Source organism: Corvus moneduloides, chromosome 9 (genome assembly GCF_009650955.1).
Source record: "Corvus moneduloides isolate bCorMon1 chromosome 9, bCorMon1.pri, whole genome shotgun sequence".
Taxonomy (NCBI): domain Eukaryota; kingdom Metazoa; phylum Chordata; class Aves; order Passeriformes; family Corvidae; genus Corvus; species Corvus moneduloides.
In genome coordinates, this window is record NC_045484.1 from 11,002,944 (window position 1) to 11,027,154 (window position 24,211).

At 39.3% G+C, this 24,211-nt stretch overlaps 1 protein-coding gene across 7 annotated transcripts; it reads right to left on the reverse strand.

Moving 5' to 3' along the window:
- Positions 1-88: 88 nt before the first annotated feature.
- Positions 89-24,117, reverse strand: DDX59 (DEAD-box helicase 59). 7 transcript variants are annotated; one of them, XM_032117704.1, is made up of 9 exons: positions 24,027-24,117; positions 17,148-17,243; positions 5,805-6,628; positions 4,488-4,655; positions 3,823-3,912; positions 3,170-3,421; positions 2,854-3,006; positions 2,259-2,387; positions 89-559 (listed from the first exon to the last, which is right to left on the reverse strand). In XM_032117704.1, exons 3-9 carry the CDS (start codon positions 6,615-6,617, stop codon positions 296-298), a joined length of 1,869 nt encoding a protein of 622 aa, XP_031973595.1. In that variant the 5' UTR covers positions 6,618-6,628; positions 17,148-17,243; positions 24,027-24,117; the 3' UTR covers positions 89-295. The 7 variants fall into 7 exon arrangements, with proteins under 7 accessions (XP_031973595.1, XP_031973596.1, XP_031973599.1 ...); XM_032117705.1 differs by lacking the exon at positions 24,027-24,117 and adding an exon at positions 23,742-23,965; XM_032117708.1 differs by lacking the exon at positions 17,148-17,243 and having other exon boundaries at positions 24,027-24,048.
- Positions 24,118-24,211: the final 94 nt, after the last annotated feature.

Consider the following 24,211-nt stretch of genomic DNA (forward strand, 5'->3'; position numbering starts at 1 on the left):
AACTAACAGAATGAGATTTTCAGAGGTTTGGGGAAGCTAATCTGCCACTAATTTTTTTTTTTTGAAAGTAAGATCAAAGACTACTAGCTGTGAAAAAGGGTTACAGAGTACTTTTACTAGGTACTACTGTAATTTAAGCACACAATAGGCACTATTTCAAAATAAAGATGAGATAAAAATGAGACTCCCTAAAAAAGGTACAAATTTTTTCTAAAAATGCAATATACAAGGCAACATTTCATATTTCTTTTTAATCATTCTTTATTGTAATTACATAACTATAAATATGCCTTTATTACCTCTGAGAATTATTTTTGTTGTGTTTTTTAATAATGTCCATAATATTATCTCCTGTTACAAGGCTACTCTGTAATTGTTTAAGTCTCTGTTGTTCCCTTCTTTTCTGGTCATGCAGATATGGGGAATTAAGCAGCTGTGGGGGAAGAATGGTGCCTGTGGGTTTTACTCTCTTCACAACATCCCAAAAGAGCTTCTTGCTGTTGTTATTGATAAAAGTAATTGCAGTTCCACTGTGACCCAATCTCCCTGCTCTTCCAACCTGAAAAAGCATAAATTCATTTTAAGTTAGCATTATTAAATGGAAGTCCTTCAAATAGTCTTAGAAGTTTATGGTTTTGTTACGAAACAGCAAGTAAACCTAAGCAACAGGGCCAAATCCCTATCTCACCTCTAAGCACAAAGCTACTTACAATAAACTTCCTGAATTCAGGATATGTAGATCTGAAGCTGTAGCTGAAATGCATCTATAATTGTGACTTGTTTATGGGACACAGCAGAAGTCCAATACTGATACCGAGATATGAGGTACAGACTATGGGCAAAGGCCTACAGCAGATCTGATCCAAAGAAAGGGTTTTTAAAAAATCTGTGTTACAGAGATGCCACATACATCAAGCACAGTATGCACCAGCATGTCTACAAAAATGCCCTTACTTTCAATGTCCTTTAAATTATTTACCAATATTATCTAAAATGCTTGAACAAATTAGAAAAGAATCTACAAAGACTCTCTATTTAGGAACAGCTAATATGTTCATATTGGTATAGTTTTGATGCTAGGAAAAAACATTTTTATTTACTTAATACATGCTTGAAACTTCAGCAGAAAGATAATTAAAAACAAGAGGGAAGTACTGCAGTTGTTAATAACACAGAATACTTGAGGAGTTCATTACAGTGGATAACTTCCAGAGGTCCTTCTTATCTGTTTGGAACAAAGTTTACTTCAAAGTCAGATTAGTTCCCTCAAGGCCTTATTTCAAGTGTCTCTAAGCACAAAGGTACCATCACCCCTCTGGCCTCTTCCACTGCCTGACTCCCCTCACTGCGAAAATTTTTTCCTCCTCCTATGAGGCCATTAATTTCCCTTGTAGCAAGTAATGACTGTTGGCTCCTGTCCTTTCCCCGGGCATCTTCAAGGAGAGTCTGGCTCTGTCTCCTCTGTAACCACCCGAATGGAAGACAGCAATTAAGTCTCTAGTGCAGCCCAAACAAGCCCAGTTCCCTCAGCCCGTCCTCAAGTGTCACATGCACCAGCCCCCTGACTTCACCTGGACTCCCGCCAGTTTGTTGGCTTTTCCCATAGCTGATATTCTCAGAACTGCACACAGTAGCACTGCGTCTTCCTAATGCCACAAAGAGGGCAAGAATGAGTTCTCTTGACGTGCCAGCTAAACTAGGGCTGGGGACTGTGCATATAAATGCATTCACACGTTCAATGCACAGATCATCTTTTCTAAAGCAGGAAATCCACAGAAAAAAAATATCAGAGGAGATGCTTGACTAGAAAGAGGGGGAGAAATCAAGTTAGTGACTGCTTTCCTGACTATTAATGTATATCCCGCACTGTCCATGAGCTGCAGCTGCAAGAGGAGTATTTGACCTTTCTTCACACAATAAAAAAAATTGTAAACTTTGTTTTCTATAGACACAAAATGATACAAGAGAGTACAAAACAGAAAGAACAATACTGCAAAAGTAAGTTATTTAAAGATGCTCTTCTATGTTTTAGTAACTTAATACAGGGTATAATAAGAACAGTATTCTAGATTTGAGTGATTTACATGGGAAACTTATGGAAGAGCTATCCAGCACCATTTTTTCCTTTCCTATAAAAACAATATTCTGAAGAGGAAAATGATATTTCTGTTTACATTTGAATTTAAATTTCCACAGGTGGATGTCATATTTCAACATACTTTTCAAATAAAGCATTCGCAATGTATTTATTAATTTACCTGATGTACGTATTCATCCATAGTTGAAGGCATATCAAAATTCACCACCAGTTTGACACTGACAAGGTCAAGCCCTCGTCCAAGGACTCCAGTACTTACTATAACTTCATACTTCTCTTGAAGTAATCCCTGGCAAGGGAGAAACAAACAAAAATTAATTCTTTTTTCCTTATTTGTATTTTGAACCTCTCTAAGCATAGGAGATAAATAAACCCAGTGGCATTATTCTACTGTAGAAGAGAGAATGGCTCCCTGTATTCTTGGTTTAGACAGGAATATAATCCACAGAGGTAACTAAAGAGAGATCAAACCCGCAGTTTTAATTCCAAAAATCATCAATTACAGTTAAATGCTTATTTAAATTCCCATTTCAAATAATCTGTGAAACAGTCTCTGTATTTACCTACATTTAAAAATGGGATTATTATCTACAGTTTTGCTTAGTCCCATCTGTCTCTCATCTCCCCCAGCAATACCTCAGGCATTACTGCAGAAAAGCAGTCAATTATGACTTCAGTCATTCAAACGAAGCCACACTTAAAAAAAAGGCCATTTGAAATCTACCAAAACACCTTTATCTTTAGCAGGCACAAACCTGTAATATGTCTGTTCTTTCCACTTGAGACTTTTCAGAATGCATAGCTGTGCACAGCAATCCTGTAATCTTATGAACAGCATCACTCAACAGATCTGCTCCTAGTTTACAGTCCACAAACACCAACACTGGAGGCTTGAAGAGCTTCTTGTCCTGTAAAATTAAATAGCTTATTTAAAAAGGTATTACAACCATCGGCTGTTCACCATCAGCATGGATTCGATTTCTCCTGACCATGAGATGAGAACCTGACAGAGATGTGGAAAGACATGAATCATTTTATAAACTGCTCTTATGAGAAAAATATTAAACTTACATTTAGTATTTCAAACAGTTTTTTCTTTTTAGATGGTTCTTCTATCCACAAGATAATTTGCCGAACATTGGAACACGGCAGATTCTTTTCTCCAATTGTTATTCTTACAAAATTGTGCAGAAGCTGATTTGCTAAGTGCTCAATGCCCACTGGAATCGTGGCTGACACCAGTATGGTTTGATGATCATGAGAGATATCTTCCAAAATATCCAACACTTGCTGCTGGAAACCCATTTTTAACATGGTATCCACCTAAATGAAAAATATTACATTTGTACCACATTCTTTCCATGAACAGCAGGATCCTGAACTTTGAATTGACAGAAGAACCATAATGTGCGTGACTGGCATGTAACAATCCAAATGCAGGAGTATTTACAGTCAGAAAAAAAGCTAAGTGAGAAAATTAAAAACAAATGGTTCACACTGGTCTAACAGTATTATCCTGTCAGGTACCTAAATCTTTTACAGCAATAGAACATATGTTGTTTAAACACACCTCAAACTGTGTCAAAAAATAAAACTGTCTCTTAAGAAATACATTGTATTTTTATAACAAACACCCTGTATGTTTAATCAGATGGACTAGCCACTCACACTATTCTTCCAGCACCTCCGTATAGATAATAAAGCTTTGATAAATAAGAACTTACTTCATCCACCACAACAATTTTTATACTGTGCAGTTGAACAGAACTTTGCTTTAAAATCTCAAGAAGTCTTCCAGGTGTTGCTATTATCACCTAAAAAAAAAAAAAAAAAAAAAAAAAAAAGGGAGGCAAAAACCCACAGGAGTTAGAAACTCCATGAAAGAACAGAGGACCATCCTAGAAAAACTGTAAAATTCCAGCACATACATAATAACAGCAGTAATTAGTGAAATTACTTGCATTCAAGTAAGTCATAAAACTTTTAGAAAACTTATAAATTATGAAGACTTAAAAGGAAATGGACCTTTTAAAGCTCTAATGGAAGTGTCTAAGTTACACACAATAAAATCTGCGTGAAAAACAAACTACTTTTTGCTGTCAATTACAACTCCTTGTCTAAAATACTGGCGTATTTCAGTCTTTGAAACGAGCAATATCACACATTAAATATTTTAAAAACAAACAAAAAAAAAGCTATTAGATGTTTAATCAGAAGTCAAAATGTTTTTTAAAAACTGTGTAACTGTAAAATTTTCAGGAGGTAAAAAATGTTTCAGTAGCATAGACTTAGGAGAAAGCCATCTTTGTGTGTTCATACATGTCACCAGTAACATCTTTCTTTTCTGTGAATATGACAATGTAGCTCTCCACACTCAGTCAGCACTCACCTTCACACTCTGCTTGAGCCGGTGCAGCTGTGGGGGCAGGGGCAAACCTCCCACCAGCAGAACTGTCCTCATGTTGGGTAACCCAGCCATCAGCTCCTTCGCCTGTCTCTCTATCTGAATTGCCAACTCCCTTGTTGGTGCCAAAATAAGGGCAGATGGAGTTTCTGTCTAGAAAGGAGACAAAAAAATCGGATTAACATGGAATTGCTTTATTATTTAGACAAAAAGCTTTCAAATTCCCCAAAGTAATCTTTTACATTAAAAATGAGAACTATTTTTAACAGCAAAATAAAATTAATTCTTGATATATACTTTAACTTGTCCTTTACCCTGAAGATGAAGAATTGGAAAGATTGTGTACAGACATACTTTTCACTGAGGTTCCAATTTTGAGCCTGCTATTATAAACATATATCTGTCTTGCAGACTTTAATGATAATCAAACAGGGGAACTATTGGAGTGTAATACACTTACATACTTCTACATAATGCTTTCTTTCTTAAAACTAATGCTGGAGTACTTTGAAGAATAAAAGAGTTACTTAAATCATCTTTCAATTATTCATTTGAAAAGGTTTACACACATTTGTGTGTATATACACATGTAGCTATAAAGGTATCTAAACAGTGCAAAGCATCACTAGAATCAGGTCCAGAATTCTCTGATATATTTTTATGCATCTCTTTTTGAATAAAACAACTAAAGCAAAAAACAATTCTGAACCACACATAAGGTACAGAATACTATTTGCCATTGCTTCTAGTCATACATTAATGTCTTTACAAAACAGAAGTTTTCTTAACTCTTTTTCCCACACTATCAAAGGGGAGACTGTGTAACTAGAGGATTTCAGAAATTTTATTACCCCAAATTCCTGTAGTTTTTTGACAGTCAACCAAACATATTCCAAGAGAAATTACTCTGTGAAATTACGCAAATGCCAGCAACTGTCTTCGAGCCATCTGATATATGAAGATACAGGAAGAACTTACAGAGGGACTGGAATTACTTTCACTTTCTATTTTAAGTCATTTAGGAAGTTTACCACAGAATTTAATTAACTTTCTCAACAAGGAGGAACTGTGTAATAGATAATATTGATAAAATTGCTTTATCTGACCAAAGTGAAAAAACATTCAATTTCACTAAAAATAATCAGCACCTCCCCCCTCCAAGAACCAAATGCTTTATCAATCAAAAGTCAAATAAATCATTGAATGTTCATGAAAACCGCTGCAATCACAGTCTCCATTACACTGGGAATCCAAGAGACAAATTTGCAAACTGCTTTCCCTAACTACCCAAAGTTTCATTACCTCTTTCAAAACCTTCATAATAACAGGAAGCAGGAAAGCTGCTGTTTTTCCAGAGCCCGTGTCAGCACTAGCCAGAATATCCCTCCCTAACAGTCCAACAGGGATCATTTGCATTTGGATGGGAGTTGGGACTTCATAGCCAGAATTCTTTAAATTATTGTTTAAAGTTTCAGGAAAACCACAGTGTTCAAACTCTACAATAGGTCTTGGAACTTGCTGGCCCTGGACAGCAATACCCAGCTGGAGTTTGAGGTTCTCAACCTGCTCATCTTGCAAACCTAAAATAAAGGAATGATCTTTGTAGAAATAAGGTGTATTAAGCAGGTGAGCTTCTGCTTGCGAATCTGTGCATTGATCAGATCTTAGCTGCTTCTCCTTTGCTTGAGTTTGTAGAAGGTGTTTGGCTTTACATTCCAGACTACAAACATCTTCATCTGTTTTATCGCAGATATACTCCCCGTAGCGGCCACACACAACACACACAGGCTCTCCAGGCTCTGCCCAGCGCTGGGATTTGCTGAAGGATTTTATGGGTTCTTCCAAAGAACCATCTTCATCAGTATTTTGGTTGTCCTTTCCCAAAGGTGTATTAGCAACACCAAGGTCTGCAGCTGCGGGTTCCGTATGTTCTTGTACAGTTTCACTCAAACTGTATGTTGAAGCAGAAGTTTCTGTTCCAACTGACTTACAGTCCTGGAACTCAGTGGTCTCCTCTAGCAAAGATCCTCCAGAAGACAGTTTATGTTTCTTAGCTGTACAACTTCTGTCCTCATCAGGAGTCCTCTTGACTTTAACGGATCGTGGTAGAAACATGCTTCAGTTCACTAGAAAGAAAATGGTTACAGTTGTTAGAAACCACTACTATTGAAAAAGGGACATTTTACTGTTACCACAAACAAAAAAAGAAAATCTAGCAAATATTGGCAAACACAGAAACCTACTCTCAATCCCTGAAAAGATCCAGAAACTGCCTTGTTTCAATATTATCTTGACCTTAACAATGTTGATGCCAAGAAGTATTTTAAAACAACAGTGGAAGCATGGAATATAGAGATCTATCTACAGTTAATTGTCAGTACTAGGCCTTTGCAACTGAGTAAAAACTTTGCTTTTTACTGTGTGGAAATTTATCCATTTTGAGAGTCAGTTATATTTAAATCCCTGGAGTTCCTATTTCTAAGATGAAACCACAGATGCAAGCATTCTTCTAAGCTACGGAAAAAAAAAGCCCAACCAACCTAAACCAAATAAAACAATCAGTTTTGTAAAGAATGTAAAATTCAATACAGGACCCGTGTAAGATCACTCTTTTTCTTGTTCTTTTTAAAGTCCACTTATAATTACAAAGCTGCAAACTTTTGAGATCTGCTTCGAGTCCAGCTCTTCTTGTTCAAGCTGTCCAAAAACAAGCAAAGACTCACATTATCAATTTGCCAAATATATACCGTAATACGAGAGACAAATTAAGTGTTCAAAAATACCATAACTTTTATATTCTGAAATATATATATTCTGAAAATACCGTAACTTTTATATTCTGAAACTTCGAAAGCATCAGATACGATCATCAATCGTTTGCTATCATACAATTAGTATAAAAAGTACACCAAATACGGCAATTTTATTCTGAATAAATTGCACTGTGTCTTCCAGTCCCTACGAACTTCTTCTTGCACTAGTTTTTAAAAAACACACCAAGCTATGTCTGTATGTACAGGCAGCTGTGTTTGTGTAACTGGGGGCAATCCCGAGGTCGCGGCAGCAGCGCCGGCCCGCAGAGCTCCGCGGGCTGACCGCGGCTGCCGGGGGCCGCTGCTCCTCCGCGCTCCCGGCCCAGAAGCCAAATCTCACCATTTCATTTTTCGCGCCTCATGAGAATCTCCCAGAACAAACCTCTCGGCAAGCTCAGCAACCTCTCGGGCGGGGGAACGCTCACGCAGAGTGCCGGGCTGACGGACGCGCTGCTCGGGAGGGACCCGCGGGGACCCCGGGCAGCACGGCAGCTTCTCCCAGCCCTGCTCTCTGGCAAGAGCCCCCCACCCCACGGGAGAACAAGGCGGCGCGGGATCCTTTCTGCCAGACAACAGCGCCCACCGCCCAGCCCGCCCAGCCGCCGCAGGCGGAGTCCGGCCCCGGCCCCCCCGGCTCACGAACCGCTGCCGCCGGGCCGCGCACCGCCTCCCGCACAAAATGGCGGCGGCCGCTCCCGCCCACAGCCCGCGGCGGGCCGGGCAGCGGCGCGGGCGGGCCCCGCGGCCGGGGCGGCCGGGCCTGCGCGCTTCACCGGCAACACGGCGGGCCGCAGCTCCCGGAGCTGCTGCTGCTGCCGCGGTCGGCTTGCGCTCGGGGCCTGCAGTCGCGTTTGTTACCCACAAAAATCGCATTCGTTGCCCCGTGTGCAACAAGCCAGTAATTACACACTCGAGAGAGATACTGATTATCTCAGAGCCTGCGTTCGTGGTGGTATTCCACAAATCAAGCGCGCCAACTATCAAAACTTTTTACTATTTATACATTTTAGCCGGCAAAGAAATTAGTGTTCCTTGGGTACAAGTTACATCGTTCTCTTATTTATTAGAATTCTATCTTCTATTGTTAATGATTCCCTCCTCATGCTAATTAGTCTGCATGCTCAGTCTTTCTTTTTTGGTTTGGTGGGCCATGAGCCGGCGGCCGTGATCTCCCCCTGCCACAATTACCTTTTACCCAGTTGGAGCTGACTCAGCACAGTTGCTGAGTTGTCTTTATTAGTTTCTTCCTTATCTTGGGAATTCTGGTGAATGGCCTTGTGGGCTGTAAATCCTGCGTTCTTGTTGTCCAGTATCAGTGGACATCCTTCTTCCCAGGTTTTGCCAACCTCCCCATAGGTCTGAGATCAGTGGAGCATGTCAAGCCCTAAATCTTGACAAGGCAATTCTACCAACAAGTAATTTGTTTTTCTAACACCTGGACATCACTTAGAGCTTACTTGTTAGCTGCTCTTTTTTTCACAGATTAAATTTCCCTTCTTGTTAATTATTAGGCTTGAAAGTATGTAAAGTTCAAACAGAGAACAACCTTTCTTACAAAAATTGCACATATTCCACATTTAGAAACACAGTGCTGCGCAGCCCTCTGGCGCAAGACCTGTCATAGGTGGCACCACTGTGTCTGTACAGATCCTGGGTTTGAGTACAGACAGGAGGACCAGAGTATTCCCAAAGTAAAAGTTTACCCTATGACCATAAATGATTTGGTACATGGCAAAGATATCCTGCAGGAGCTCTCTGGGTTGATATACTCCCAGCCACTCTAGATGCCCTAAACCTTACCTCCCTGCTCTCTTCCAACATTAATCCCATTAAGCTGAAAGCATCCACACTGATGGGGAATTCCATTTCTGCCTCATTACTTCTGTTGGTGACTACCACCATCATCATTTCCTGCTGAAGAGAAAATCCATAGATCCTAGCAGCCCCTTTGGAAGCACAATTTAATGGCAGTCCAGAGGACCAGTCAGAGGAGCCAATGAGAGGAGGGTGAAAACACAGACACAAAGCTGGGGGCTTTCAAGCAGCTGTCTACAGCATTCTACAACATTCAAGTCCAGTCACACATGAAATATGGTTTATCTTAAAGTATCCCGGATTTTTCTGTAGTAGTTTGCTTCAAAGGTAGCGGTACGAAGTGCAAATAAGGGGGTTTGGTCTCTTTGGCATTTTTAATTAACTGCCAAAATTGAAAATATAATTGAACATTTGGAAAGTGGGCATCACTAGACTGAAAAACTGTCAGGCACCTTCCACCCACACTCCATACATTCCAGTGAAAATCTCCACCTTTCTCTGATTCAGCCTCTGTCATTCCCCTTTGTTTGCACTAACTTTCTTTCCTTCATTTTCCCTCCCTAACAAAAGTGTATTTCCTTCTCTTACTTCCATTTTTACAAGGTCATTTCCTGGAATTCAAAACGTCATTTACTAAACAAAGCAACAGTATTGCATTTCAACAATACGTAATATGATACAAGATGTTTCATACCCTATAGAGCCCATGCACAAAAATGCAAACAATCCTATATTTATCAGCTCTTTCTATTTTTTCAGTGTGTAACAGTAGCCAGAAAAAACAAAGTTACTTTGTAGGAAATTGTCTTCTTGAGTGAGAAAGACAGCAGTAGAGATTGAAAAAAAGTTTTAGAAAAGGACTCTATGGATATTTAGAGGCATGAAAGGGCTTCCATGCAAGAAACAACTACGTAGACTCAACAGTCTGACAAAGAGATGAGTAATGAACACGTACCAATAGAGCTACTGTACCTTGAGTGGCTCATAAAGGCTGGACAGCTACTGATAGTTCATTATTTCTTCCAACAAAAATCGTAACATGCTTTATAAAGTGTTCACCACAGAAAAGGAGTGCAAGTTTCCTCAGAATGGAGTAGGTTATTCTTTATTTACATGGAGAAGTTAATCAGTATAGATTTAACAAAACCTCTTCTGAAACAGATACTGTACTTTGTGAGCTCACTGAATAAATTGGTTTTTTTCCTGGGAAAAAGCATAAACATTCTAGTTCAGTCCCTTGCCTAAGCATTCTTTCAGAATGATGAAATATGTAAGAGTAAGAGGTGCCTTGGTGAATTTTATTTCCATCCTCTCAGCTCTTGGTGCTGCTAATCAGATCTGAGGTGGATGGCATTTTAATACGATTTTCCAATTTTTGTACCTTTAGAGTACACGAAATGTCCCAGAAAATACGCTCTCAGATATGCAACTAAGGGGCTTGTCTTGGTATTTTTCCTCCTAAAAACTAGTTAGTTCAAGAGCTGGCAGAATAAAGGTGGATTTAAGTCCTGTTAAAAAATCATGAGCAATTATGGACAGTAATTTTTGCTCATTCTGGACAATTTATCTGGGGTTGTCATAAAGGAAAACATTAAGGTTTCCAGGGCAGCAAGGTAGCATTTTTATTTTGTATGATCACATTGTTATTTAATTGAGTAGGTAAAACACCAGCACTTCACAATATTCTCATCTTGCCTATGTTGCATGTGTACAATAGATGTTCAGGAAGCTACAACGTTTTGTTATTAGAAACCTCTGTACAAATATAGTCCTCATATAATTAAAATGTCTCTTCAGAGTAACTTCTGAAGTAAATATTAGGAGCTACAGAAATGTAACAACGCACACATGACCCCACGTGTACAAAAGACCAATACATACTGACAGATTTACGACATAAACATACAGCAAGAGATTATTTCAACTTCGAACTTCGTGCAAATTTCTGTTAAAATAACAAAGACAGTAACTATTGATTAAAAGACAAAGAAAAAATGAAAACAATAACTCAAGCACAAATTATTAATAGTGAGTATCCCACTTTTTGGTCTATTTTAAATTATATCAGGAAGATTTTTTCATATTCACTCAAGGTTTATATAACAAATATACAGAAAGGATTCCTGTCCTCAGTTTAAAAGCAGCCATTTGCCCTATAACATATCACACACTTCATTTAGAAGCACGAATCAACCTTTCCCATCACTTGCAAATAATAAATAATTCAGTAAAACAAGATTGGATTAAAGCAGGAGACTGAAATCCCTCTCCTCCCAGGCACAGTAAATCCGTAAGAAACAGGCATTCCACATACTAATTCAGAGACAGCATCACAAGGATTGTAAAGAGCTGTCTGACTGTACCATCCACCTCGGCTCTCCACAGCGATACCGCCCAGAGCGACCCTGTTAATTCCAACCTGAACCAAATAGTCCCAGAACCAAAGCTCTGTGTAGCTCTCCACACCTCTGGCAGGCAAGGTCTTCTCAAGTTCCACACAGGGATTTGAGGAACAGATAAAACCATCCCAAAGAGTAAGTGTCCAAAACATTTTAATACAGAGCATTTTAGGTTTCCTTTGTTAGCCAAAATATCTTCACTCAATGTCTGAATTTTCTACTTCGAGTGAGCTCCTAGTGTATGCAAATCTGCTGAGAATGGACTCAAACTGGAATCCAACCAGCACCTCGTGCATCACTCCCTCAAGTGGCAAGTGCCAGAACTGACAGATCTGACAATTAAAATGCGTCTAAAATCACATTTAAAGGAATAGCTTTGGGTTTTCTTTAAGCTATTAATTATTTTAAATATCTCAATATGTATCCTATGTTACATTATTATAAACTAGGGAATTCCAGAGCCTTGATGTTGTTGTTCTATAACATTATAATGGATGAAGAACATTAAGTTTATGAAGATAACAATTAAAGAATAAAAAAATATTCTCTGGGTTTGTTTTTTTTCAAGTGTTCCACACTTAAGTACATATAAATGGAGTTAAGACAACATCCACTGCTTGGGTGAAAAGGAGGGAGATTGTCCTTCCATTCAGGAGGCGTGGAAGCCAAAGTATGTTTACTTGGGGATTGGTGCCTGTGTCTGCTCCACCTGATGTCATAAAACCAAATATTTTTCTGTTTCTTTAATGTTTGGGGATTTTGAAGCTGCTCAGCAGATTTTTAGGTAGGTACTCAACTGCAGCTCTAACCCAAAGCATATTTAATGAATAGTTCTTTGATTGGAGGAACCAATGAGTCAATTACTCCACTGGTTTCTGAATTACAGCTTTAAAGGAACCACACAGGAAAAATCCAGATAATCTAAAAACAAATAATGGTGGCTAACCATTAACTAGACAATTCATATTCATGCAAAATGTCCTAATTTTGTACAGGTATTGCATACAGTATACTTATTCTGAGGCCTAGTTTTTCTAATTTTGTTTAATCTAAACAGGCAGATCCTAAGGTTTTTGAAAGTAAATCTTCAGTAAAAAAAAGACTTGAACTAATATTTTCAGGCTTCCTGAGCACCCTGTTTGTTTGAAGAGCCACATGTTTGAAGTCCCTGCAGAAATCTGTGGTAAAATTGGAATTTAAAAAACAATCTAATTAAATCTGAATTATCTGAATATTACTGAGGAGGTATAAAATTAAAAAAAAAAAAAAAAGAAAAAGAAAAAGAACCACAAACAACAGCAATCCTGCCCTGAAGCTTCAGCATTAAATGCCACTAGTCCATAGGGAAATAACTCTATAGGGCAATTCATGAAAAAATTATGAACATAATTAATGTATTTGATTATATGCTCAAACAGTGCATATAATATTTACTTTGATAACTGATGGATTCCCTAATCCAGTATCACCATACTGTTAGCACAGCTATAAAAACTACAGTGAATACAATTACCAACCTTTGTGTACAAGATAGTCTCGCTTTTTGCAATTAAAAGGAATGATTTTAGGGTATGAGAATCATTTAAACTAATTTAAACTTAGAAACCTCCGTTAGGTATATGAGACTAGAGAACAAGGATTTGATCAAAACATTGTGAAGACCATTGTCAAATTCCAGGGACTTCAGTAGGCAGCAAACTATAACCCAGATCGTTAGAGAATTCAGGTGGAAATTAACAAGATTAAATAAATCTTGAAATATAACATAATTAGAATTAAGAATTTAAAATTCTCTCCTTTCATGTTAATCTCTTTTTCTTTCTGAGAGGATATATTTGTGTTCCAATTAGTAAGTTTGTTTGGAGGCAAAAGAGATTGGCATCTATTGTAACAGTAAGATAACATTCACACAACAGGCACTTACTAAAAGTAAACCCTTTTTTCCCCCTCCTTTGGGGTCTCAGACAAAAGGATGGGAGAAAAAAAGAGAAATTCCATAAGAGACAACAGGAATCATCAAGTTCCAGCTTGCCAGATGACCTGTGTCCAATGTGCATTGCCACCTGCCCATAAATAAACTCTCTTTCCAATCATATAACTTAAGAGATTAAGACCTTTCTAATTAAACAGCAAGTATAACAAACATGGCGGGTACATTGCATTCGTAGGGAGTGAAAGAAGCATAGAGTTAGAATCCAATAGTGTGACAAACTGAAGAAAAAAATTGTGTCTTAAACCTTTTGAGTAAATGGCTAATAAAATTTTCCTTCAACTACTAAAGCTCCTACCAGCATTGCTAGTTTTGGCAACAGAAACCACTGCAAGAACGGCCCAGAAAACAAGGAGAGCTGCTAGAAACCAGACTATTTATCAGTTCTCTTGTTAAAAGCTATGCCAGTATTAATCACTGGGTTTAGACTTCATGCTTCCCTACATTACATTTAGTCCTCCTTCTGTCTCTGCATGAAGAATTAAATGGCCCTAGTTGAATCCCTCACCAAAAAAATCACTAAAGGTCACGGAAAGGCTGTAACTGCACTTGCAAAAAGTCAACTCGCTGCTGCAACAGTAGCAAGAAAGCTGTAAGTTCAGTAGCAAGAAAGCCTATAACTACACTTCCAAAAAGTCAACTTGTTGCTGCTGCTGCTGCAATTCAGGGTGTTCCTGCTCCAGTGTGACTGCCAGCTGTAACCATTGCCTTAGGAAGCCATTGGCAGCCTTTCTCCAGCAGAGGATCCCTCCAGCTCCTGGACTTTCTACCAGCAGCGGCCTTGGTGGCTGTGCAGCTCCAGAATCCAGATCTCAAAAGTTTCCTTGGTGTCAGCCTTTACCACTCCTCCAAGTGACTGTTTCTGTTGAGCTCTAGCCTCCAGATTTTTGAAGCTCTCAAACATCACTCTTTGTGTGCAGAGTATTACATGCAGTCTTAATAGTGTAATTAAAAAATACATCTTCTGGCTATTTTTTTTTTCTAACAACTGCAGGTCTCAGATACTAATTTTACAGACTTGTGGCATACCTTTCACTAATTTCACTAGCACAGAACTTTGTCAGGTGCTAAAAAAGGCAATGCACATGACTGCTAAGCAAAATAGAGGATACAAGAGCTGTGGCTTAGTTTACCAAGAAAAGTTACAACTGTGGTTAAAAGCTTTTCCAAAAGGATTGTAATGCAATGGAAATATATGGTCACCAAGAAGGCCATTTATCCATGACATTTTTAAACAGAAAAGTTAAATACCAGATGGCTTTAGTTTCAAAAGGCAAACCACTTTTTTTAGTTGCACACTCAAGGATCACAGACCACTAAAGTGAGACCAACAGGTTTGTCCTTCTGAAACTGTTACTTTCCTAAACTTTGTTGTGAGAACATGCAGACAATGCATTAGCTCTTGATAAAGCACAATGGCTATTAAAAAACAAAAGCAAACCTGAAAAATGCAACATACTTCTCACTATCATCCTTGAATGACTGCTCCCTATGCTTTTTATTGGGAAGATTCAAAGATGCCAGTAACCTTACAGCTGGTGACTGTAATAACAGAGGGTAACAAGACAGAAATAATGAATGCCTCCTTGTTAAGCAGTGTTGTTTGTGCTGTTCCAAGAGAGATTTGCCAAGAACTTTTCATGCAAACCTTATTTTTCTGGGATCTGTAACTTGGCGGCAAAAAATTCCAGCATGATACCCAGTTCAAAAGAATTCAGATTACAAGTTTTTAAATATATTTTTGAGTTTTGGAATAAATTAAATTTACACTAAATGAGGTAAACACTTTAACACTTCATGTGTTTTTTAGTCGCTTTATTGAAAGAAAATTTGTGGTTATCAAGTTTGCACTCCAGATCATTATATGTTTTCTAACTCTTGGGTATTAAGTAAGTCTGAAGTACTGCAGTGTGAAAGGAGACTTTGTGCTGTATGGTCAAGATTCCACTGACGTGTATTTTCTTTTTAAGGAAGACTGTATGAAATACATATGAAACACTCTTTATTCTATCTGCCAAGCAATTCAGTGGAATAAATCTGTGCTAAATCTTAATACAACTCAGCTGACCTGGGTATAATGCCAGGTTGTGAAAAAAACTGGCTGTTAACACATCATTCTCACAAAATAGAAGCCCAGGATTTCCATGTGAAATTATGTCAGGCTGGTTTTGTTCTGTATTGTTTTTGAACAAATGATTCAAAGCTTTGAGGCACACAGAAGTCCCATTTCAGTGTACCCATTTCTTTTTTGGCCCTTGACCCATTATAAGCAGGTCATTTTGTAGAGTTCCTGGCCAAAGCAATATTCTTTCCTGTGGCAACTAGCAAGATATATAGAAATTAGATTTCAGGCACAAACCAGATTTCAGCTCAAGCTAAGGAAGCTCTCTATCAGGTAATAGCCAGTTGCCAAGAAGCAAGAAGGCTACGATGGTTGCCCAAGTGGTGGAAAAGTGGTGGGTTAGGCTTACACCTATGAGGAATAAACCTCCCAGCAGTTCAAAACTAAAGGAGATAATCAAAGTATATAAATATCATCAATATCAATAAATTACAAACTTTTCTTAATATATATAGTGAGGTAATTTCAAAGGAAACACTAGAAGGAAAAGGGTCAGAAAAAAACATGCGACACAGTATCTTAAAAAAGTTTCTGCTAATTTTCCTTACTAACTTGGGTTTTCTCCCCTAGATCACATTATCCCCCAAATATCTCTACCTACCTTACAGTTCAAGACAAATCAAAACTAAGTAACTCTATGAAACCACAGCTCCTCTGAGATTATTTGCAATTCAGCTAACATGCTGGGTGTATGAAGACATTACCATTCTTGAAGAGTTTGCATGAACTGGGACTTGGAGCAAAAAGGCAAGGTTGCCAAAAGGCTTCTGTCTTACTGACACTGTCTGCTCTGCAAGGAGCCATAAAGGGAGTCAGTGGTTACAAGAGGGTGTTGGCCCTGGGAAGCATGACATGTCATCCTTTAATGATTAAAGAGCCAGCAGAAGCACAGACACAGCATCTCCATTCAAATGGTTCTTAATCTTCTGTTGATAGACAGGAAACCTGTTCTCTAGCAGCAGTGAGGATATTTCTGTGGGACTGGGCTCTCTTAAATAACAAAATCAGAGCAATGCAGTAATCCAAGCCTTTTTTTGTTACCCTTTGCCTAGTCTTAAAATATCTAAAACTTGTATTGTTCTAACTCTGAACAAAAATGGTTCATCAGTTTGTTCAGCATTTCCACCATGGTATTCTTGTCTTTGACTAGAAGTCCTATGACATGTTACAGCATAAATAGCATGTGGTTTGGGTTGTTTTTTTTTTTTTGTTTCTACTGAACTATTCCACCTCCAGTTCATCTCTTTACCCAAAAAAGTTGAACGTATTCCTAATTATACCAGTATAATACCACTTAAGACCTTGGTGGTAAAAGAGAATAAAGCAAGGCTGTGTGCCCTCTACCTTGAACACACTTTCTTACTGAGACTGTTTTTGCTTCCCCAACACTTTTGGTGACCGTGTCTTACTTCTTTTCCCTTTTCTGAAAGTGCAGACTAGCAGCTGCAACAGAGATTTTCAAGTACCCCATTTCAACAGTTATCCAATGCACAGCAAAATACTCACTCATCTGAACAAGCTGGATCTGTGTCACACACTGGCATATTGCAGTGAAATCTGTTCTGTTCCCCTACATTCTCCAATCTGGCAATTGCTTCATTTCTGTTAAGAACAAATAAAAAAGGAGGAAAGAGTTTGACACAAACACAGAGACTTGCCAGATCAAAGAGAATAGGTATACACCCCAGCAAGTTTCTCTTTTTGTATAAAATCTCCAGGTGTTACTTTAGTTGTTTCATGAAATAATCCCCTTGATTCGACACAGTGCCTGCTAGCATCCTTGCCCCCAAGTGATTCTCCACTCCTTTAGTAAATTATCATCCATAAGAACTGAACTGTGGCTGTCAAAACAAACCCTGGACTGTGGCGGACTTTTCTGACTGTGCTGAAGTGCAAGTCCCAGGGGTACTTTGTCTGTCTCAGGCTGCTTCCGGGGCAGTGGCCATCACAACTGGGGCTCACACATGCCCTGAACAGCAAGGTCAGGGCCTCCTTCCTTCATCCATATTCAGCTACACGGGTGAATACAAAGAGAGAGCTCTGTTTCCAACACCCATGAAGATGATGGACAGTTCTATTCTTCGTGCCAACAAGGGGAGCCATGACTGCTCCCTGCCCAGGTGAGATAGCAGAGATAACACTCCAGGCTTTAAGGGAGCCATGTATATAATAGAGAAAGAATAGCACAGGAGGACAGAATAACCAGAGAGATGTATAAACTTTTGTACTTAATTTCTCTTTTGAAATTTTCTACAAGAAAGACACCACCCAGTTTTTTTCCTTCAAGTACAAATAAACTGCATAACACCTTTAATCCAGAAAACCTATTATATATACACTTATATTTAATCATGTCTGTAGCACCAGTGATTTAAAATAGGAACAACACATAGAATTAACCTAAACTTAAAAAAAAAAGTTTGTTGGAGCCAAGATTTTATTGCTAAATATATATGCACACGTATTTGGTTTAAGGCTAGTATTAAAATAATTGTTGTTCGTCCCATGTTTCTAATATATATTAAAATTGGGGGAGTATTTAAATCAAATTGTTCTGTACATGGCTTAAACTTCCCATACATTTTTCTATCTTGAACATGTTTTCAAATGAATCATAAGGCAAACACCATGTAAAGCTACTCAGAAAATATTATAAACAAATTAAGCTACACCAGAAGAGAATTAAATGTAACAGAGTTCTATACACTCAGGTTGGCATGACCTTACTATGCACACATAAATGGCTACAATAAAAATCTTTGATATACACTTTCCACAGCTAATTTTTAAACACCAGCTATGTACACCTGCTCCCTAAAGTAATAAAAAAATTCCTCAATAACATGAAAATTCTCAGTAAGTTAAGGGAAATGGAAACTTCCTAAAAGTATCAGTGAAAAATTGGATTATGATGTTTCAAAGACATAAAAAACAAAACTTCATTGGATAGTCTCCTGTGCTATTCCCTTGCTTTCCCTTCCTCATTCATCTTCATTACCACCCCTTTGAAAAAAAAAGAATTTCATTGCAATTAAATGATACCAGAAGTTTACTGTTCAAACGTAGCATTCTCTGCTCTTCACTGCTGCTCTCATTCAGACACACGTGAGCTTCAGTGAAAACTGGAAGCAGGGCCAAAACATGGGAAACAGAAGTCTATTCATGCTCTTCTAATAAATGATATATATATGCTCAAAACAAACGAACTTTTATGAATGTTCAGATCTTTCTTCACATGTAGAAGCAGCACAAAAAAAGCTATTCACAGCACTAAAAAGTGCCCAATTTTGTATTCACTCTCATTCAGACTTAGTAAAAAAGCCTTACTAACTGATTTCGACTTCTTTTACCCAAATGTACAGTTTGAAAATGGGAGTCATGTCCATTTTCCTCTGAACTGGGAAGCAAATAAAGCATTATCTAACAACAATAATAACGTGGTGCTTTATTTTTGTACAAAGTATTTTTCTGAATGCAAGTTTCCCACCATACATCTATTTTACAGTGCAGCTAAGCCATTTAAAGGTTATATTCATTAAAAATCACCCCCAGAATTTTCCTTAGACAACACGTCAGGCACTACATGGTCATAAAATGTATAGTACAGATCTTTCACTTAATGAAAGAGGATAGGATCTTTTCCATACGTTTTAAAGTTTATAGTAAAAAATAGAAGTTATAGCAGGGTATTTTTTTCTTCACAGACAACCTGGCAATGGTGGAATGTCAAGAAGAAGAAAAGCCCTGGAATTAGGGAGTACTGCACAGCATATGTGGGAAGACAGCTCATCTGAAACCCCCTAGAACAAGAACAATTCCACCAGATGGGAAGAACACAAAAGAAGCCAGTGTGGAAATCAGATTTTCAAAATTAGAAGCAAATTTAAAAATCTCAGAAAACAAGACACCAAAGTAGCCAGAGAAAAAGACACAACAAACCAACCAGTCCTGAGCTTTGACAGAGGTGAGAGGTTTTGCCACAGATTTGTTGCCTGGCTGGTGACCCAGTGGAACTGGGTGGGGAAGACATAGATTTTTTTTTTCCCCCTTTGCAGAACAACATTAGGTCAAAGCCAGGTTGAGGAAATGAAACCAGTAGTGTCCAAGTATTAAGAGAAATGACTGTTAGGTACCACACTTGATTCTCATTGAATAGCTTTTTGGTTGCGCAGATTTCAGTAGCAGTAATGAGCTAAAGTAGCTATTACTGCAATTTTTCTTCTTTTAGTTTTAACTGTATCAAAAATCACAGATGACTCAAGTAAAATGTCATACAAACCTTTGCTTTCCCTTTGGCTCATGACTACTAAAATATATAAAGTTGGTAAACTGTTTTCACCCCTCAGTACTTTCTGATTACAAACTAATAGAAGAATGTGAAAGACAGTAATTATGTAACTGTTCTTGTACTTTTGTATCATCCTAAAACAGGAAGAACACATTCCTTTCCAAAATCATGCTCTGGGAAAACTCCTAGTTTGCAGAAACTACATATATGCATGTTAGCAATAATGCCAAAGAACTTTAATAATTCAGACAATCATTCACTTGATTATCACAGAATAGCCTGGATTGGATGGGGTCTTAAAGATCACCTAGTTTTAAGAAAAGTGTTTTTAAGAGCTGCCAGCTCTGGTCAGTTTCTTTGTCCCTATGGGCAGTTTCCCAGGGAATCTCATTCACCAACTCCTTAAACAACTGGAAGTTTGTTCTTTCCAAGTTCAGGGTCCTGACTTAGCTCCTTGCCAGGCACACAATCCTCACAAACTCCACCAGGGAGTGGTCACTATAGCCCAAGCTGCCACCAATCTTCACCTCTCTAATAAGCTCATCTGCATTGGTAAGCACCAGCTCCCATAATCCTTCTCTTCTGGTTGGTTCATCTAATGCCTGGACCAGGAAAATGTCTCTACACACTCCAGGAGTCTCCTAGATTGCTTATAGCCAGCTGGATTGCTATTTAAAAATATAATATCTTAACTCTTACAGTTTTACCATTACCTATAAAGAAATATATTTAATAAAATATCATCGTTTAAGAGGCTGGAATATCAATAATTCCATTTCATAAGTCATCCTTAGGCTGTAATAACCTCACACAGTGATTTATAGATTACCTGTTCAACCTCACATACGTAATACAAAACCTGCTGAAGTCAACAAGCACGGTCCTTAGGGATCCCACTGGGACATGACTGGTTCTTGGTTTGTACTTTGACAGTCTGACAGCACCACATCAAGTCATGCAAGCAGCCTCGCTGCCAGAGGTTACAGGCCACAGGGTGCACCCCTCCCCTCAGCCAAACCATTTCTATCATGACTGATATCCTCTAAACTCAGGAAAACAGATAGAATCATCTTAATTAGGCAAATTTGATAACAGCGATTAAAGATAATATTCCCACGGTGTTATTCCAAGTCTGTTTCCAACCTCAAAACTGAAGCATTACTCAGCAGAATAGTTGCTGTGAACTGCTGTGTTTGTGGATTTGCCCTCATACAACCAAAGTAGGAATGTTTTTACTACCCTCCATAGGAAGCCTGATAAGATGGCTGTTCACTAGCACCTAGTCTGGCTACAGACAGTGCACTGCAAAAACAGTCATGGTATTGCTAATTTAAAACATTTTAATTTGCCTTTATCATCAAGTGTTGTGAAGGAAGAAACTATGCATGAAATGTTATTCTAGACTGAACACTGTGTAATCTAGTGCTAGCCTGAAATCAGTCTACAGGCTCCTACTCTACACATAGCCTCTTCAGAAGCTAAGTGAATCTTAAAACAAGTGGAAAAAAGTGTATGAAATTTTTAGTCAGGACTCTTTCCACTATCTCCCAAGGTTAGAACTATTAGCAACAACTGCCATCCATACCATTATTCACAGCTTAATGGTCAAATTGGTTCCTGTTGCCTGATGCTGACTACAGGCATGGTACACCCACTGTGAAAATGGCCAGACACATGACAGTGAACAGCCAGGCTTATGACGTAATCACAGGATAAAACTAGTCAAATGGGATTCTAATTTGGGCTAGAAGGAGGGGAAAGGAAGGGAGAATGAAGGTAAAAAAATAAAAATCTGTGAGATGCTTGTTTTAATACTTTGTCTTTCCACTTGGAATTAACACTAAAGTATAAAATACTCTGCAGCAGAAAGACTGTGTACAGGAAAGATTATCACTATTTAAAATATTTTAAGATGTATAAACAGGAGCAGAGCAGAAAGGGATGACTCCTCATTTAGTTTTCCTGTTTATTTGCACTGAGCAATTAGAGCAGATTTCAATAGTTTTCCATGTTGGCTGTTGGTATCTTCGACAATGCAATAAACAAGATGACATTTTGGCATGTTTGCAAAAGTAGAAGAACTGGCACAAGAACTCCAGCAACCGGTGGTGATGTCTTCTTTTGCACTTACTTATATTAGATTTTATATTCATGCATTCACTTTAAAGAGCACTAAGCAAATGAAACCCCACTTTGACTGCAGTTACCACAAGACAGCTTTCTTTGATTTTGTTTGGTTTGTTGATAGGTTTCATTGGCACAAATGCTGCACCCACAAAAAATACCATCATAGGTAAATAATGGCCTTACAGTTTTTCTAAACATGTTTTCCTATAGGCTGATAAAATTTTGACGTATTTTCTCAGTCATACAAGAAACAAATTAATTGGGATCTGGAACATAGTTCTTTTTTTCTTCTTAGCTCTAATCATTTGAGGTTTTAAAGCTTATGAATTTCAGGTGTTTGTTGTTAAATATGCAGGAAGAATTAAAATAATTTTCTATTGGCAATATAAAAAAATAGTTAAAATAATGTAAAGTGTCTAATATAACTTATTTCCAATGTATTAAAAAAATCAGAAAAATGTGCAAATATTAATTGTTGAAAATGAAGCATATAGTCTTTCTTAATAGAGAACATCTTCCCAAGTGCACCTGTATGTTAATTTTGTATTATTATTACTATTTCTGCTGCAGAGGATCTGGGAATTTCAGTCATCAGCCTGCTAAAGCAAGGATTTCTCAACTTTCCTCCTCCCCTCCGCTCTGCTGAGTACTGCCCGCAGCAGCTCCTAGTTTTGTAGGTAGGTATGCACTACTTATGAGTGGTATGCATGACAGTTTGGGAATCCCATCCCAGAGAGTGTATGGCGAATACTCAGCAACGACTTCTTCAAATGTTGACCTCCACAACCCTTTCATTTACTCATTACTAATAAATATAGATACACGTCACTAAAACTGTAAAGTACTCTTGCCTAATAATCATGATGTTTGTCTCACTGTGCATGTGAAGTGCCAAAAGCACACAGACCCACACAGCAATAGAAAAATCTCCATGCAGATCAAATCACAATCCACTTGAAACACAAAGAAATAAGAGTCTGGCCAGAAAATTACGTGAAATTTTACAGTGTCATGCTAAGACTCTGTCTAATTATTCTTTAGCGGAAGAAGGGCAGACTTAGACATTACCCCAAACTATATATATATATTTTTATATACATATATGTATATATACATACAATAACAATATATCCACAATAACCTACAATAACTATTTGCTGCCAAAACGTGGAGATTTCCCCCCGCTGGCGCTGCGGGTCACCCGATGACACAGTGCCCGTGCCGAGGGAGCAGAGCCTCCCGCCAGCCTCCCCTCACCAACACGGCCGCACCCTCAGACCCGCACTTCGAAGCCGACCCATCCAGTTCAGATTGAGTCACAAAGCACGCATTACTGCTTCCTACCGTGACTAATGCTTCCCTCCACGCAGCCCACTGTTAAAGTGATTCTGTACGCTCCCGAAAACAGCCCAGGTACTCGTGAGCAAGACAGGAGATGGTCTTTAGGACAAATCGCTACTCCTGCTGCTATTACAGTGATTACGTGACCAGGCCCTGAACCATTTTAAGGCTTTGTTATTTTTCTACCCGAGTATTCTCAAAGTTATATACAGACGTGATTTAAAATAGGAGGGACAAATGCACAGGGGCGGTATGCTCAGCCCGTCTCCTTGGCAGCGCTCCGTGCTCCGACCACCGCGACCCCGGCCCGCCGGGCTCCCCTGCAGCCAGGCAGTTCCCCTTACAGAGAAGACACGCGGGGCTGATCCCGACCTTCCCCGACGACACCACAGAGGGCCCGTCCGGCCACGCTGTGGAGAGAGGCGACGCCGGAGCGGGTGGACCCGCGGCCGAGGGACACCGCCCTTTCCCAGCCTTTCCCAGCACTGCCGGCGCCCCCTGACCGCGGGAAACACTCCCCCCCTCCCGCTGCCGCCGGGCTAAGGCTGGGCTGGGCTGAGCCGAACCGAGGCGAGGCGAGCCGAGCCGGTCCACGCTCCTGAGGCCGCCCCGCTCGAGGCCGGACCCACCTCTAGCGACCCCGCCTGACGCGGCGCCCACAGCCCCCGTGGGGAGGGGGCGGCCCGGGCCCGCCCCGGCGCTGCCCCTCAGGCTCCCGCCCCGCCCGGGCGGGGAGGCGCTGGTGGCACATGCGCAGCCGCCTTCGCCCGTCCAGTGCGGCAGCCGCGGGTGGAGAACCGCAGCGGCATCGCCG

Coding starts and splice junctions, on each gene's coding strand:
- DDX59 (XM_032117704.1), bottom strand. CDS start 6,617: ATGTTTCTACCACGATCCGTTAAAGTCAAGAGGACTCCTGATGAGGAC. Junction 4,656..5,804: donor TTATGAAGGTTTTGAAAGAG/GTAATGAAACTT, acceptor TCTCCTTTCTAG/ACAGAAACTCCATCTGCCCT. Junction 3,422..3,822: donor AAATTGTTGTGGTGGATGAA/GTAAGTTCTTAT, acceptor TTTTTCATTTAG/GTGGATACCATGTTAAAAAT.